The sequence below is a fragment of the Ctenopharyngodon idella genome, chromosome 14, assembly GCF_019924925.1.
Source record: "Ctenopharyngodon idella isolate HZGC_01 chromosome 14, HZGC01, whole genome shotgun sequence".
NCBI classification, from domain to species: Eukaryota; Metazoa; Chordata; class Actinopteri; order Cypriniformes; family Xenocyprididae; genus Ctenopharyngodon; species Ctenopharyngodon idella.
Genome location: NC_067233.1, coordinates 22339483 through 22356480, shown reverse-complemented (window position 1 = coordinate 22356480; position 16998 = coordinate 22339483). Strand labels below are relative to the sequence as shown.

General features: G+C 34.3%; 1 protein-coding gene across 1 annotated transcript in view; it reads left to right on the top strand.

The window, feature by feature from the left end:
• pigg (phosphatidylinositol glycan anchor biosynthesis class G) overlaps positions 1 to 16998 on the top strand; it is a 117761-nt gene that overhangs the window by 9505 nt on the left and 91258 nt on the right. The window contains exons 3-4 of the mRNA XM_051859946.1: positions 4610 to 4819; positions 5208 to 5396. Of these exons, the coding sequence (XP_051715906.1) occupies positions 4610 to 4819; positions 5208 to 5396 (399 nt within the window). The remainder of the gene's footprint in view (positions 1 to 4609; positions 4820 to 5207; positions 5397 to 16998) is intronic.

Below are 16998 nucleotides of genomic sequence, written 5' to 3'. Positions count from 1 at the left end.
CTCACCGTCAGTGTTCAGCTATAAATGAAATAGTTGAATCACTTTGTATGTTTAGAGTTCACAAATAAATATTGAGTTGAAGTCATCATGATTCTGAAGTTGCAATCGTCATTTCTTCCCTATTGTGTCATATATCCGAGTGAAACGGCTTCTAGAACAAGAACAAATGTAGGGCGGGGCTTGATTTTGTCTGTGGGGAATTGATTGGATGGTTGTGGTTTGCTATTGGTGGATCTCATGTGAGTGACAGGTTGCCCCGCCCTCATCATCAGAGAAGAGAGGGAGGGGAAGTTATTTTGATTTGTATAAATGATTTATAATAAATACTGCAATATTCTATAAAACAAGAATTGGCAGTTTTGTTTTCATGGTGACTTTAAAAAGTCCCCAGCAGCTTCCTGTCTTAAAGTGAGTCTCCATTAAGCAGATGTGCTCCTGCTGATGTAACTGTATGGAGAAACTTTAGGGCTTTTTTCTGGCAGAAATGCTCTTTCCGTTCAGCAGACCCGCTGGCATCATCGCTGGCTGTGAAGGCTTCGAGGAGCAGCAGTTAGCAAGCATACAAATTTAAACCTTTCCCAGTGCCAGAATCTCTAATGCGGCATAAAACTACTGCAGAGGGCAGCCAGAAATCCTCTAATTGCTCATGTTTCACTACAAATGTGACACGAGTAGAGCAATTAGCCTGTGATTTCTGAAATGCTGGTTAGAGAAAGAGGTTCTGTGACATTTGAGAAATATACTGTGAATATATAATTTATTTACATGGGGATATAAAATAAATTATAGATTTTTTTATTTATTTTTTATTTTTTTATTTGGCCGTTTCCTACCCTCGATTCGAGAGTGAGAGCGTTTGGGCAGATATTCTTATTTAAACTTCTGACTTTAAATTGAAATGTTGATGAATCATTTCAGACTGTGAACAATTTCATTTAATGTGAAAATTTTCAAATGAATCAATTCAAAACTCTGATGTATTGATTTGTTTGCAGCATCACTCAAAAATATTCATGGCATTTTTCACACTGTATATTAAAATTAGTGCTGCAACTGCTTTTTTTGACTGATAGTGTTTAGACATGCTATTCGTTTGTTGCTTTTTGCATAATACACTAACATTCAAAAGTTTAGGGTCGTGAGGTTATTTTTTATTTTTTTTTAAAGAAATTAATAATTTTATTGCAGCAAGGACACATGAAATTGATCAAAAGTGACATTTGTAATGTTACAAAAAGTTCTATTTCAAATAAATGCTGTTCTTTTAAACTTTCAATTCATCAAACAATCCTGAAAATAAAATGTATCACAGGTTTCCACAAGAATATGAATGGTTTTCAACATCGATAATAATCATAAATGTTTCTTGAGCAGCAAATCATCATATTAGAATGATTTCTGAAGGATCATGTGACACTGAAGACTGGAGTAATGATGCTGAAAATTCAGCTTTGATCACAGGATATAAATTATAGTTTACTATATATTCACATAGAAAACAGCTATTTTACATTATAATAATATTTCAAATTTTTTACTGTATGTTTAATCAAATAAATGTGTTCATAATGTTTTCTTTTTTCAAAAACATTATGATCGTCTCTATCTAAAACGTATTACAGTGGAGACGGATGATGGAAACACCTGTTTAGCACTAGTCTAATAAGATAGAGATGTAGTGATGTTTATGATGACACCTGCTGGGTTTTTTTTCTCCTCATCTCTCAGTAGAACGAGCTCTGTGTTAATTATCAGAAACACGTTACGCTAGATGACAGTAATTGTGTTGTGTACACTAACAGACACGCAATCAATACCCTCATTATAATCTACACCGCAAATAGGAGGGGTGGTCTCGTAGCTTGTGTTTGTGTGTCTTGTTTTCATCATTAGATAATGTCGTTCTGAGAGACGAGGATCTGGATGAGGGAATTATGTTTCGGTTTTCCAGGAGGGTGAGGGAAAGGTTTATGTTGTGTTTTTTTCTTTTTCTGCGTGAAACTACAAAGAGTTTGTGATTCTATTCCCAGAATATCTAATGATGCATCTGGCCTATTTTAGCATCTCTGGTCATTTACATTCAGATTCACGCTTTTATATAAACAGACTGTATAAATATGAGACTTTACGAGCTGAGAAATCTTTCAAGTACACCAAAAACAACAGGGATTTCTTGTGAAAAAAAAAAAAAAAAAAAAAAATCTAGCTAATTTTTCCCCCGGTAAAGCTATATTTCTTCTGTGCTTTGTCTTCTTTCATATAACTGTATAATTTTCAAGACATAAATGGAGCAGTCAAACTTTTTATAGAGGCTATATTCTACCCATTTCTAATGCCTTACTGGAGTGCACAAATGCATATGAAAACACTTGAAATGCATGCAAATTTTTTGTCATATGTTCTCTTTTGTTGCTCTGGTGGTAACAAAACTCTGTACTCAAGGGGGCGACACAGTTTCCATCAGATGTCTGTGCTGTTAAAACAGGAAGTGTTTTATTTAGGTAGCTCAGCTGCTATAAACATGTTTATTAGCTTTAAAGTGTTTAATAGAGCTGTTTGTGAATGTGAAAGGTCTGCAAAGTTTCAAAGATAAATGGAGTTTTTGTCTCCCAAAAGAAAGAAATGATTCTGTACTGAAACGAGTCGTCAGTAATTTCAGTCTCACTTCCTGCTGAACCTACTTAGGTTTGTAACTAAATTGCATAATGCCCCCCTCTGGTCTTCATTGGCTGAACAGCATCTCTTTGCCCCGCCCTCAATCACTGTAGTTGTATCTGAGACTGGAAGAGTTTGGTTCGTGTTGTTCATGTCGAAGACGCTGTTTTCTGCTGCCAAAGCAAATTCACTTTGATGAGATTGATACGGTAAAACCGACACCATCGTTACTGTTCATATCGAGTGCTGAGGAAGAGCTGAAACCCATATATGGTAATGGGGGTTTGGTATTTGACACGCATTGTAAATAGTCGACCAATCGCAACAGACTGGGCTGTCTGACCAATCAGAGCAGAGCAGCTTTTAGAAAGGCGGGGTTTAGAGAGACCGAATCTTTGAACAAACCGTTTCAGACGAGCTGATGTTTTAAAGCCAAAAGATGGCGCTGTTGCACGTTCTTCAGAGCAGCTCGCAATCAATGATTAGCGCACATTTGTCAACCGATTGCTTATGAACTAATGCTGATCAATTATCACAAAGTTTACTTTATATTATTTATATTGTAATGTGTTGTAAACGGTTGTAGCAACGTAATTTTTTAATCCTCATCTGAACTTGAATGAGAAGCAAAAGTAAAGCACAGACATTTCAAAATAAGAGTCCCGCTGTATTTCAAAGTAATCAAAGTCAAGCAATACGTATATCAATTGCCCCTGTTTATTATTTGGTTACACAAACCAAATTTAATATATTTATTTCCATATATTTATATTTATTTTTATTTGATTCAAAGTAAACTGTTGTAGCTTCAGGAAGGAAGGACTAAGAACATTATTTGACACATTATTCAATATAATGATTTTACTAGCATCAGGGTTATTATAGTTAACTAAAACCATTAAAAACATTTTTTATTGTTTGAAATAAATGTTAATATTAAAATAAAAATCTATACAAATTAACCAGACATGTTTAAAAACTAAAACAAAAACTAAATAAATAAATAAAACTTAATGAAAAATGAAAGCAGAAAATATAAAAATCTAATTGGATTCAAAATATTAACAAAAACTATAATAGTATTAAGTGAAAATAGTGACATTCATTTTCCAGAAAAGTCACAAGATGAAGATGCTGAAACTGTAAAGGGGACATATATATAAACACAACAGCACGACTAAAAGTAAGTGATTTAAAATTTTAAGTTCATTGTGTGGCTCTTAAAATGAATTTTTAATGATTTTTTTTGTCTGGAGCCCTGATAATGGGGCACATTAAATTACTTGCTCAACAAAATGTGTGGCGTGATGATCAAGTTTTGGCTGCTCTTTTCATAGTACTATAAAATCATTTAGAGCAAAAAACATTTTTTCTTCTTCTTTAAGGCCTCTTTGGACAGTAAAGCTGTGTTATTTTGTTAAAGAGGCCCATTATGACCTTTTACAAAGTCTTTGTGCTCTACTAGAACAGATTTTCCTGCTTGAATGTTGATTACTTTCCTCATATTCTCCATTGTTGCAGCTCCTCTCTTCCCAGTCTGTCAGTAACGCTCTGTTTAGTTCCTGTCTCTATGAAGCCCCTCCTTCTGAAAAGCACAATGTGCTCTGATTGTTCGGCTGGAGCAGTGTGTTGTGATTGGTCATTTGGGAAATGTCCTGCCCCTTACCATAACTGCCAGTTTCAACACACTACTAACTAACTCAACCAGGCCCCGCCCCTTTATTCTGCACATGAATTATTTAAATGAGGAATATTGTGAAGAAAACTCAAGACTACAATGGAGGCGTTTCAGGGAGTTCAGAAACAGACACTGATATAGAGAAGAACTCCCACTGGAGGGACCTTTTCATGCTCAAACAGCAACATTACACACTAAAGACAGACGAACGTGATAAAGCATGATAGGTCCTCTTTAAACAGCAATGTTTGTGTTCTCTCATATATCTGTCTTCAGGCTCTGACCACCGGCAGCATCCCGGGTTTCATAGATGTGGTGATGAACCTGAACTCTCCGGCTCTGCTGGAGGATAACCTCATCTGGCAGGCCAAGAGCGCCGGCAAACGAATCATCTTCTACGGCGACGACACTTGGGTTCGACTCTTCCCCAAACACTTTATGGAGCACGACGGCACTACCTCGTTTTTTGTGTCCGACTACACAGAGGTGAGACGAGCTAAACTCAAAGTGTGGGTCATGTAGAGTTAAGTCACATTTACCATTGTTTTGACAAATTTACGCTGGCAAAATAGAGTTGTTTCAGTTGGTATCCATGAGATTTGGAATTTCACATGATGGTTTTTTTTAATCCTGTAAAGCCTGAAGTCTTTTTTTTTTTTTTTTAAATTGAACAGACTAATTAAATAAAACTTTAGACAAAATGTTTTCGTATGTGTTTTTTTTTTTTTTGAGTATCATATTTGGTACATCAGTTTGAATCCTCATCATGACCGCTTGAAGCTTTTAAGCTTATGTTTGTTTTTGACCGAGTCTTCTAGACTTCATTTGTCCATTTCTTCTCACAGATTTTAATCTCTCTATCTCGTCCTGTCAGGTGGACAATAACGTGACCCGTCATCTGGACAGCACTCTGAAGCGGGATGACTGGGATATTCTGATTCTGCATTATCTGGGTCTGGATCACATCGGGCACATCAGCGGACCCCACAGCTCTCTGATAGGACCCAAACTCATGGAGATGGACGACGTCATCAAGAAGATTCACACCTCGCTCATATCAAAGGTGTGTTTTTGTTGTTGTTTTTTTAGCTTCTCTTCAACATCTCTGATCTGTCCACAAGAAGCGGTGACCGTTTGTGATGCAGTCGCATCCCACGGATCTACTCGGGGTTCATTACGGTGCCTGTTTGTTTCTCTGAGAAACCCTTGATATTTGCCTTCCTGTCAATCATATATCAAGTTCTTCTCCTCCACAATTTTATCTGTAGCCAGTCTTGAAGTGTTTACTCTTTTTAGTGCCGTTTGCTCAGTCAGTAATCGTTGACAAAGCCAACATGCTGATCTACTATTTAAGCTCATTATTATTCCTCTGAGACTACCCACTACAACCACTAAATTCGGGTCAGCAGACTCAGGTCATGCTTACAACATGCTAACACCATGTTTATTATGGTAGCAACATGCTAATCATGCTAGCAGCATGTTACAACATGTTAGCAATGTGTTAAATCATTTTAGAGGCATGCTAGCAAAACATGCTAATTATGTTAGCAACAAGCTAATCATGCTAACATGGTATCACTATGTTAATCATGCTACAGACATGCTAACAGCTTGTGAAATCATGTTAGCAACATGTTAAAAATGTTAACGTGTTAAAGCATGCTAGCAACATGCTAATCATGCTAACAACTCATCATGCTATCAACATGTTAAAATATGGTAACATGTTAATCATGCTAACAACATGTTAGCACCATGCTAATCATGCTACAGACATGCCAACAACTTCTGAAATCATGTTAACATGTTAAAACATGTTAACGTGTTAAAGAATGCTAATATGTTAATCATGCTAACAACTCATCATGCTTTCAACATGTTAAAATATGGTAACATGTTAATCATGCTAACAACATGTTAGCACCATGCTAATCATGCTACAGACATGCCAACAACTTGTGAAATCATGTTAAAAAATGTTAACGTGTTAAAGCATGCTAACAACATGTTGATCATGCTATCAACATGTTAAAACATGGTAACAACATGTTAATCATGCTAACAACTCATCATGTTATCAATATGTTAAAACATGGTAACATGTTAATCAAGCTAACAACATGTTACCACCATGCTAATCATGCTACAGACATGCTAACAACTTGTGAAATCATGTTAACATGTTAAAAAATGTTAACGTGTTAAAGCATGCTAGCAACATGCTAGCAATATGTTAATCACGCTAACAACATATTAACATGTTGATTATACTATCAACATGTGAAAACATGTTACTATGTTAATTCATTTTAGCAACATCATGTTAGCAACATGTTACCAACATGCTAATCATGCTAAAACATGTTAGCAATGTTTTATATCATTCTAGCAACATGTTATTTAATGTTAACAACAGGCTAAAACATGCTAACATTGACAAAATCAAGCCTCACAAAATCGGACAAAATGAAGCCTCGCCCTACATTTGTTCTTGCTCCAGAAGCCGTTTCACTCGGATATACAGCGCAATAGGGAAGAAACGTCGATTCATGCTGACTTTAAGGGTGAAGTCTTTTTTCTTGAGCCTAGCAACCACATAGTAACACCCTAGCAACTGTATAGATAAGCCTAGGTTTAGATTTATTCTGCAGGAGCAGCAACACTATTTCTTCAGTCTGTCAAGGTGAGGCTCATTTTTCTCTCTCGTTTTCTTCCTGAAAAGTACAGTTTTTTTTAAGGACTAAGCAGTTCTGCTACATTTTAACCCACATACAAACGTCCCAGAGCTTTTCCCAGAGGACCGTTTGGCTGGTTTCAACCTGGGTTATTATAACTAAAACTAGAACTGAAACTATTAAAAACGTTTGTGTTATTTGACATAAAGCTGAAATAAAATACAAATATTAGATTAAAAATTAAAAATGATGCCCTGTGGCAGCTAACTTAATAAGTACTAAAAACTGTAAAGAAAAATTTAAACTGCAATAAAAATCAATTAACCATAAATAATAATATAAAAAAAAACTAAAAGTAATAAAAATGACAAAAGCACATGACAAAATTACTAAAAAACAAAAAAACAAAATAAAATATAAACTGAAAATAAAAGCAAATTTAAAATATATAATAATATTTACAATAATACTAAAATAACACTGGCTTCAACACTAGTGAACCTCCACAGAAAACTTTCTATATCAATGTCTGCTCTCTATTTTTTTTTTTTTTTTTTTTTTTAAACTAAAACACAGTTTGGTTACTTTTTGTTTTTGTTTTTTTGGGCAGGAGGGGAGTGGGAAGGCAGATTAATAGACGATGTTAATCTCAGTGATGTTTCACGCTGGATTTTACTGTAGAAATAGGCCAAACAGCGGGGCGTTCACATTATAGATCTCATAGTTGCCATGGAAACGCTCATATGAGAACTTAAAAAATTTCCAGTCACTCTCATTTCCGTCATTAAAGTTCAATAATTAGGCCTAACACATCATTGTGACAACGATGAATAAAAAAATGCTAATTTTTAGCCGAAGATGACTTTTCTCCTCTTCTGTAGTTCACGTCAGCTCTCTTCAGGAAGTTTGCTCTCTGTCAGCGACTGGGTAATTACGTAATTGTGTAATTATTTTTGCGGTGTGACATTCGCCATGACTGATTTGCAGAATTACAGTTAACGTGTTCATGCAGCCTAGTTTCTGTTGGTGTTAAAGACGTTTTTACGCCACTGCAGTTTTTTGACTTTTTTGACTGCAGCCATGCAAAAAACTTTTTGTGCTCTACTAGAACAGGTTTTCCTGCTTGAATGTTGATTATTTTCCTCATATTCTCCATTGTTCAGCTCCTCTCTTCCCAGTCTGTCAGTAACGCTCTGTTTAGTTCCTGTCTCTATGAAGCCCCTCCTTCTGAAAAGCACAATGTGCTCTGATTGGTCAGCTGGAGCAGTGTGTTGTGATTGGTCATTAGGGAAATGTCCTGCCCTTTACCATAACCGCCAGTTTCAACACACTACTAACTAACTCAACCAGGCCCCGCCCCTTTTTCTGCATATGAATTATTTAAATGAGGAATATTGTGAAGAAAACTCACGACTACAATGGAGGCGTTTCAGGGAGTTCAGAAACAGACACTGATATAGAGAAGAACTCCCGCTGGAGGGACTTTTTCATGCTCAAACAGCAACATTACACACTAAAGACAGATGAAACGCACCCACCTTTTTGTCAGTCACGAGGTCTAAACACGCCTCTAGATTGGTGACATCTGTATAACCAGCTGCGTTCTACTTTAGCCCCCCGCAGGCCTGCTGCACATTATAATATCTGCATGCGAAATCTGTTCCCTGCGCAGGTGAGAGAGTTGAACTCCCTACAGGACCGGAGGAACACAGGAGCTTCTGACACATCCAACACTCATTAATCATCAGAGCCCTTTATGAGAGATCTTATACAGGAGCCGTTAATGTAGGTTATTCAGAGCGTTGTCTTAAGTAACAATGAATTTTAGGACATGATAAAATGGTGCGTCAGAAATATCTACAGCAGGAGCGCAGAAGAACGACTGGAGTCATTTAAAGGGGTTGTTTCATGAAAAATCACATTTACCTTAATATTGTGGGATAAAATAGCTCAATGTACTATGAAAACATAAAAAGAGCATTTATAGGGAGTTATGGGTACTGTAGGGACTACTGAAATGTATGTTCTATATAGTATGAATGTAATCTGGACGTACTATATCTGCCATGTTGTTACTGTCATGTGACCTACCAGCGTCAGTTGCGTCGCTTCACTGTCATTCATAAATCCTCTCCTGTGGCCTCACGGGATAGTAAAGTGCCCATCGGATGCACACTTCAGAATCTCGCCGGAAGTAGTAGGTCATTCGGGTACTTTTCACCTACTGTTTTTCGATACTAGCACTGTGTCTCAATTTGCATACTATCCATCCTAAATAGAATTCAAAAATAGAGTTAGCGTGTCCCAAATCGTAGTATGTACAAATGAGTATCCCAAAGATACTTGGATAGTTTACTCTTTCCGGTGAAAATCGGAAGTGCAGATCCGTGCACAGTGGAGCTGAAGTGCCCTTGATTTCCACCAGAGGGCACTCCTTCTGTCTTCGTTATCTCATCATGGACTGCATTTCCCATAATCCATTGCCCGGGCTCATTATGCCTGATTACTTTCAGCTGTTTCTCATTACCCTTGTCAACTCTGCCCTGTTTATTCACTCATTCTTTGCAAAGTCTTGTATATCTGTCATTCTATTGTTCTATCCATCTATCGTTCTATCTGTCATTCTATCTATTGTTCTATCATTCTATCTATCGTTCTATCTATCGTTCTATCATTCTATCGATCTATCGTTCTATCTGTCATTTTATCAATCTATCATTCTATATGTCATTCTATCTGTTTTTCTATCATTCTATCTGTCGTTCTATCATTCTATCTGTCGTTCTATCTATCGTTCTATCTTTCATTCTATCGTTCTATCTGTCGTTCTGTCATTCTTTCTATCATTCTGTTGTTCTATCTATCGTTCTGTCATACTATCTGTCGTTCTATCTGTCGTTCTATCTGTCGCTCTATCGTTCTATCTGTCATTCTGTCTGTCGTTCTATGTCTCGTTCTATGTCGTTCTATCTCTCGTTCTATCTATCGATCTCTCGTTCTATCTATCAATCTATTGTTCTAACATTCTATCTATTGTTCTATCTGTCGTTCTGTCGTTCTGTCGTTCTATCATTCTATCTGTCATTCTATCTATCTATAGTCATGGAATCTAAATAATGCATAACTAACTTTTATAAGTGGAAAGGAAATGAATAAAAACAATTAAGCAATGAAAATATATGAAGAGACTCAGCTAGTGCTATCGATCATATGTCCAGTGTCTATTTCTAGGTTTCCTCATAATGATCTGTGAGTTTGTCTGTTTATGGTGTAAAAGTTGCTTGCCATGGTTTCAATCTGTGCTTCCAGTTTGCTGCCACACCAGCGGTGGCTATAATTGGGCGTCTTGGGCTGGCATGTAAATTTTTTAAGGTTCGGAGGAAACATACAGAAGTGCTTTTGAATAATGTTGTCCTGCTCAGCTTGGAAGATCAACTACAACATGAAATGATGTCTGGGAATATAGTTTCCTGCTATGAGGTTTTCTTGTCTTAAAATCTGAGTTTCTGTACACTAGTTCAATAGGAAACTGATTCCTCCCTGATATGCATGTGAATTGTGCTCCGTGAGGGATTGTACGCATGTAACGGGGGGAAGAGAAGGAGAGTTAGTTAGAGCGAGAGGAAATGAACACGAGAGATGAATTTGGTGTCAGATTTTGAGGGATTCCCTTTAGGGCCGTATATCGAGTCAGATGTTTTGTCCCGCTGACGGTGCAGTTATAATAGGAATCAGTGATATGATAGTGTGTATATCAGTGTTTCTTACTGGAATTGGGTTTGGAGACCAACCAGTTCAAATATTGGTCTGAACTACATAAACATAGAATTGTTTGCAGTTTAATGCAGGGCTTAATAATAACACACATATTTAAAGCTGTTTTGGGTCAGTTGACCATTGCTGCAGTGTAAATTGTTGATTATGTACATGTTTTTATACCTTGTAAAGGTAAATATTTGGGCTTCTGTGGTGTATTGAACCTTTCTTGTTCAATATTTGTCACCAAGGTGACATTAACTGTAGCTGGACATAATTTTGTTGCAAAAATAATTTGTGATACAATTGTAATTTATTAATCTTTGTAAAGTTAACAAAGAGTTAGAAATACTGCAACAAATGTATTGCTCACTGTTAGTTAATGTATTAATGTATAATGTATTTTTGTTTAACATTGCTATTTAGGTTTAAATAATATTTATTTCAGTTATAAATTTTTAGTTTTTATTTATTTCCAGTTAATAATTTAAGTGCTTCAACTTAAACTTATTTCAGTTTATTGACAAGGCAACATTTATTATTTTCATTTACTTTAAATTTTTCAAATGATATTTATATTTTATTTCATTTCAGCTTCATTTCAATTAACAGAAATGTTTTTTAAAGTTTTGGTTAATGATAATCTTGATCATGTTTCATTTCTGATAGTAACGACTCACTTGTTCATTAAGTGAGTCATATTGTCAGTTCATTCGGTGAAGGATTCGTCAGGCTAAATCACACCCATTACTCATAGGTTCATGTCTTTTTTCATTGTTTGAAAGGTTGATTTTGGACCCTGTTGGCACACATCTTTGTGTTCTCTTACTCCTACTTCTCTTTCTGTCTCTCATTACCTGTGAAACACATTGTGCAGGTCTCCCTCCCCTGAGATCAGCGGGTCAGTTCTTCTCCTCTGGTCTTCTTATAACAATCAGCATGGTTTTTTTCGATCTGCTCCACTTTTTTTTCTCGATCTGCTGGGTGGTCGTTTTTCATCCATGTAGAAGCAGAGGAACAGGCCGTCAGAAGCAGTGCCCTCCAAAGGCCTTGACACGATTAATGGTTAAAAGATCGCAAACTCTATTCAAACACCCACACAATCTCATTCCTAAATGACAACAATTCGGCTCTATGTCTGTTAAATCACTCACTCAAGAGATTCATTCACAAATGCTGATTAATCGAATAATGAAACAAATGAAGTCTTTATGAGCAAGTCATTGAATCATTCACTCAGTAGATTCGTTCAAAAACGCTGATTAATCCAGTAACGAAACAAGTGAAGTGTTTATGAGTCATTGAATCATTCACTGAGGAGATTTGTTCAAAAATGCAGATTAATGTGGTAATGAAACAAGTGAAGTCTTTATAATCGAGTCACTGAATCATTCACTCAAAAGAGACTCGTTCAAAAATGAAGTCTTTTTGAGTGAGTCATTGAATCATTCACTCAAAAGACTCATTCAAAAATGCAGATTAATCCAGTAATGAAACAAGTGAAGTGTTTGAGTCATTGAATCATTCACTGAGAGGATTTGTTCAAAAATGCAGATTAATCCAGTAATGAAACAAGTGAAGTCTTTATAAGTGAGTCACTTAATCATTTACTCAAAAGAGACTCGTTCAAAAATGAAGTCTTTATGAGTGAGTCATTGAATCATTCACTCGAGATTCATTCAAAAATGCAGATTCATCCAGTAATGAAACAAGTGAAGTGTTTATGAGTCATTGAATCATTCACTGAGAAGATTTGTTCAAAAATGCAGATTAATCTGGTAATGAAACACGTGAAGTCTTTATAAGTGAGTCACTGAATCATTTACTCAAAAGAGACTAGTCTTTTTGAGTGAGTCATTGAATCATTCACTCAAAAGACTCATTCAAAAATGCAGATTCATCCAGTAATAAAACAAGTGAAGTCTTTATGAGTGAGTCATTGAATCATTCATTCAGATTTTTTTTTTAAATAGACTGCAGCAATTAACAATTTGTCAAAACCTTTAGTAAATTACATGTTATTTTGTTTAGATGTCTATTCAGAATCGTGTGAGAATTGTGATCTCTATTTAAAAAAAAAAAAAGTTGATTCTCAATTTATACAGAATCATGCAGCTCTAGTATTTAGTGTATACAACGTACATGCAAACCATTTCTGTTCACTGTATCAGCTCTACTGCTGCCTCCATAACCGCGTGCATACTGGTGTCATTTTTTAAGAATGGCAAAGGATCATGGGAAAATGACCCATCAGCATTAGTGCAGCCTTTAGATCCACTAATCGTTAAAGCAGTGATTTTGACAGCTGCACTTTTGTCTTGAGATGAACCTATAGGCTTCCAGGAGGAGCAGATGGTGTTGAACGAGGTCATAACTGCGTCTCTGGATTGTCCTCTTGCCATATAGGCCACACGCACACTGAAAGTACTGGTGGAAACTACTTTTCATGCAATTACTGTACAGTGAATATGGACTGAAGCTTTTGAGGTTCACAAAGGACACTGAAGCAGCATAAAAATATCTTAAAGTCCATATTTAAACTCTCTAACCAAATCACTCCAATTTGTGCATGTTATTCAGATCAGTTTTGTGAACTATATCAAATGAGTCAATCTCAAAAGAATGATTCATTCACAAATTGCCCTTTTCTATTTGACATTAACTTGTGAACCAAAGCGGATGTCCAGTGATTTATTTCGGTCTGTTACTCACACAGAACTATAGTATGAATTTAGAAGACTTGGAATAAAGCACACAAGTCACATGGCCACTTATATGATGCTTTTATGGCTCTTTATTGCCTTTTCTTCACAAATGTATCTTTTTGTATTACAAAGAATAAATTCAAATGGCTTTAGAAGGACTTGACAGGAAGTTTTTCATTTTAGCTGAGCTATTAATTTAAACTGCTGCCTTTTTGATCAGCATTCACAGATTAAAATATATATTTTTAATTTTTAAGGTTTTATTTAAAAAAAAAAAAAAAATACTATACATACACTACTGCTCAAATTTTTGGAGTCAGAAAGACATTTTTATGCTTTTGAAAGTCTTTTCTGGTCACCAAGGCTGCTTTTATTTGATAGAAAATACATTAAAAATAGTGAAATATTATTCCAATTTAAAATATCTGTTTTCTATGTAAATATATAGTAAAGTGTAATTTATATCCAGTGATCAAAGCTGAATATTCAGCATCATTACTGCAGTCTTCAGTGTCACATGATCCTTCAGAAATCATTCTGATATGATGATTTGCTGCTCAAGAAACATTTCTGATTATTATCAATGTTGAAAACAGTTGTGCTGCTTCATATTTATGTGGAAAACCCATTTTTTTCAGGATTTTTTGAAAAAAGAAAATGAATTTGAAAATGAAATATTTTGTAACAATGTAAACTGTTGATCAATTTAATGCATCCTTGCTGAATAAAAGTATCAATTTCTTGAGAAAAAATAAATCTTACTGACCTCAAACTTTGGTAATGTGAATATGGTAGAACAAAAAGCCGCTGATACTTTGGGTTTGTCCTCTTTGAGGCCTGTAGAGAAGGTTTTAGATGTGAGACAGAAGTCATGACTCAGATGTGTCGCTGAGGTAAATGACCTGTTCTCTTGACTTTGAGATGATCTTGTTGTCGTCTCTGACGGTCTCTAAAAGCCTCTCTACTGTCATGAGTGTCATTGAGTATTCAGAGATTTCTCATTACACACTCTCAAGTGTTTCAAAGCCGTTGAATCATTCGCTATCTTATTGTTTGACAGTCTCATCTGCAGTTCCCCGGAGCTGTGATGCTTTTGGACAGACAAGATTCGATTTAACATGTTCATTCTGTGACTTCCTGTTTGTATCTTCTGTTGTGATGAGATGTTTGTGTTTTTCATTGGTGGACTGAACTGACGGCCGTCTCTCAGTGTAGAAACCATCAAAACTAATGAGATTTCTCACACATTTCTCTCTCTCTCTCTCTTACTCTGCTTGTTTTTCTTTTTTATATCTTTTTGTATCTGTAGTATATTTTTATATTTTTCATAACACCATGCCTAGTTAATGTGTTAGGTATCATGACATAACCTAAAAAAAAAATTTGAAACTAAAAATTATTCAGACACTTTGACCTGACCATGTTTTGCTTAAGTGTTATCTGACATAATTAAGATTAATTTTTTCTGACACAGTTTAACTCTGAGATCATATTTTCTTACCATTTTTTTTAAATATAGTGAATAAACTGTATTAATGAATGAAATGTTCAAGGTGCCTGAATAAATTTTGGTTTGACTGTTTACTAATACAATTATTGAAAATTACATTTCAAGTTTTATAAATTAATTTATAATAATTTTATTATAAAATTTAAAATACATTACAAATAAAATGTGTAATAAAAATAACAATACACAAGTACATTCTTTATTATTATTATTATTATTATTATTATTATTATTGTATTATAATATAAGAAATTGTCATTTATATAATCACATTCACTTGTTTTTATCACGATAAAAGTATATCTAATTATTATTATTATTATTATTATTGAATTATATAATTTTAAAATATATGATTATTATTGTTGTTGTTGTGTTATAATAAAATATACTTTTTATTATTAGAAATTGTCATTTATATAACATTCACTTATGTTTTTATCATGAAATAACAATAATTATTAAATTATATAATTTTAAAATATATTATTATTGTTGTTGTTGTTGTTGTTGTTGTTGTATTATAATAAAATATACTTTTTATTATTAGAAATCGTCATTTATATAATCACATTACTTGTGTTTTTATCATGTAATATTATTATTATTAAATTATATAATTTTAGAATATATTATTATTTTATTATTATTGTATTATAATAAAATATACTTTATATTATTATGAATTGGCATTTATTACATTCACTTGTGTTTTTATCATGAATTATTATTATTATTATTATTATTATTATTATTATTAAATTATATAATTTTAAAATATATTATTATTGTATTATAACAAATACACTTTTTATTTTTAAAAAACTTCATTTATACAATCACATTCACTTATGTTTTTATCATGAAATAATAATAATAATTATTAAAATATATAATTTTTTATTATTATTGTATTATAATAAAATATACTTTTTATTATTATAAATTGTCATTTATATAATCACATTCACTTATGTTTTTATCATGAATTATTATTATTATTATTATTATTATTATTGCATTATAATAAAATTAGTTATTTTTAGAAATTGTCAATCATGTAATCTGATTCACTGATCACGTTCTTAATATTATGACATTATCTTGTTAAAATTATTATTATTATTATTAAATTACATAATACATAAAACATTATTATAATTATTATTATTATTATTATTTTTGTTTGTGCATTATAATACAATTTAATTTTTATTATTAGAAATTATCATTCACGTAATCACATTCACTGATCATGTTTTTATTATGAAATGATCATATATTAGAACTATGTATGTGTATCTTTAAAAACAGTAGATTGATATATTGAGTCATTATTTGTTTGTGAATGTGTCTGTACTGGCGGTGTTGTTGTTGAATACACTCTCCGACACAATAATCCGTTGTGTTGTTCCTGTGGAGGCCTGCAGTCTTTCTCTCAGACTCGTCTTTGTCCGTGTGACGCTCATTTCATATGTTTGTTGTAGTGTGGTGTGGTTCAACATGTATTCCCTCGCTCCTTGAACAGCCTCAGAGATGATGAACACATGATTCGTTTCTCTCCTCCAGCAGAACCATCTCTCCATCCCTGTGTGTCCGTGCGGTGGATTTCAGGCTCAACAGAAGCTCTGGTCCGGCCTTCGCTCCGGTCTCTCCTGCTCTTCTGAGTTCGCTGTCTTTGTACTGAGCTTGTTCGCTTGAAGTGGGAGTTTGGATTATATCCTGTTATTCCCATTCAAACCGATGCATGTCGTATAAATTACAACACTTCTGAGAATCTGAATATAATGGTGCGCTTTCATTTCTCGTCCTCCTTTTCCGAGGCGATATCCCTCCTGTGAAGACCAGATTTGAGTCTGTAAATTGGGCCGCGGTTTTATACATTCAAACGCACTGATTTCTTGTGTAATTACATGCAAATCTCTCGTTCGCCTGGTTTTGGGACAAAGTATCCGAGAGAAAGTGGTCATGTTTTCTGTTAGATGATTTTATTATTCATTACCTGAATCTTCCTGT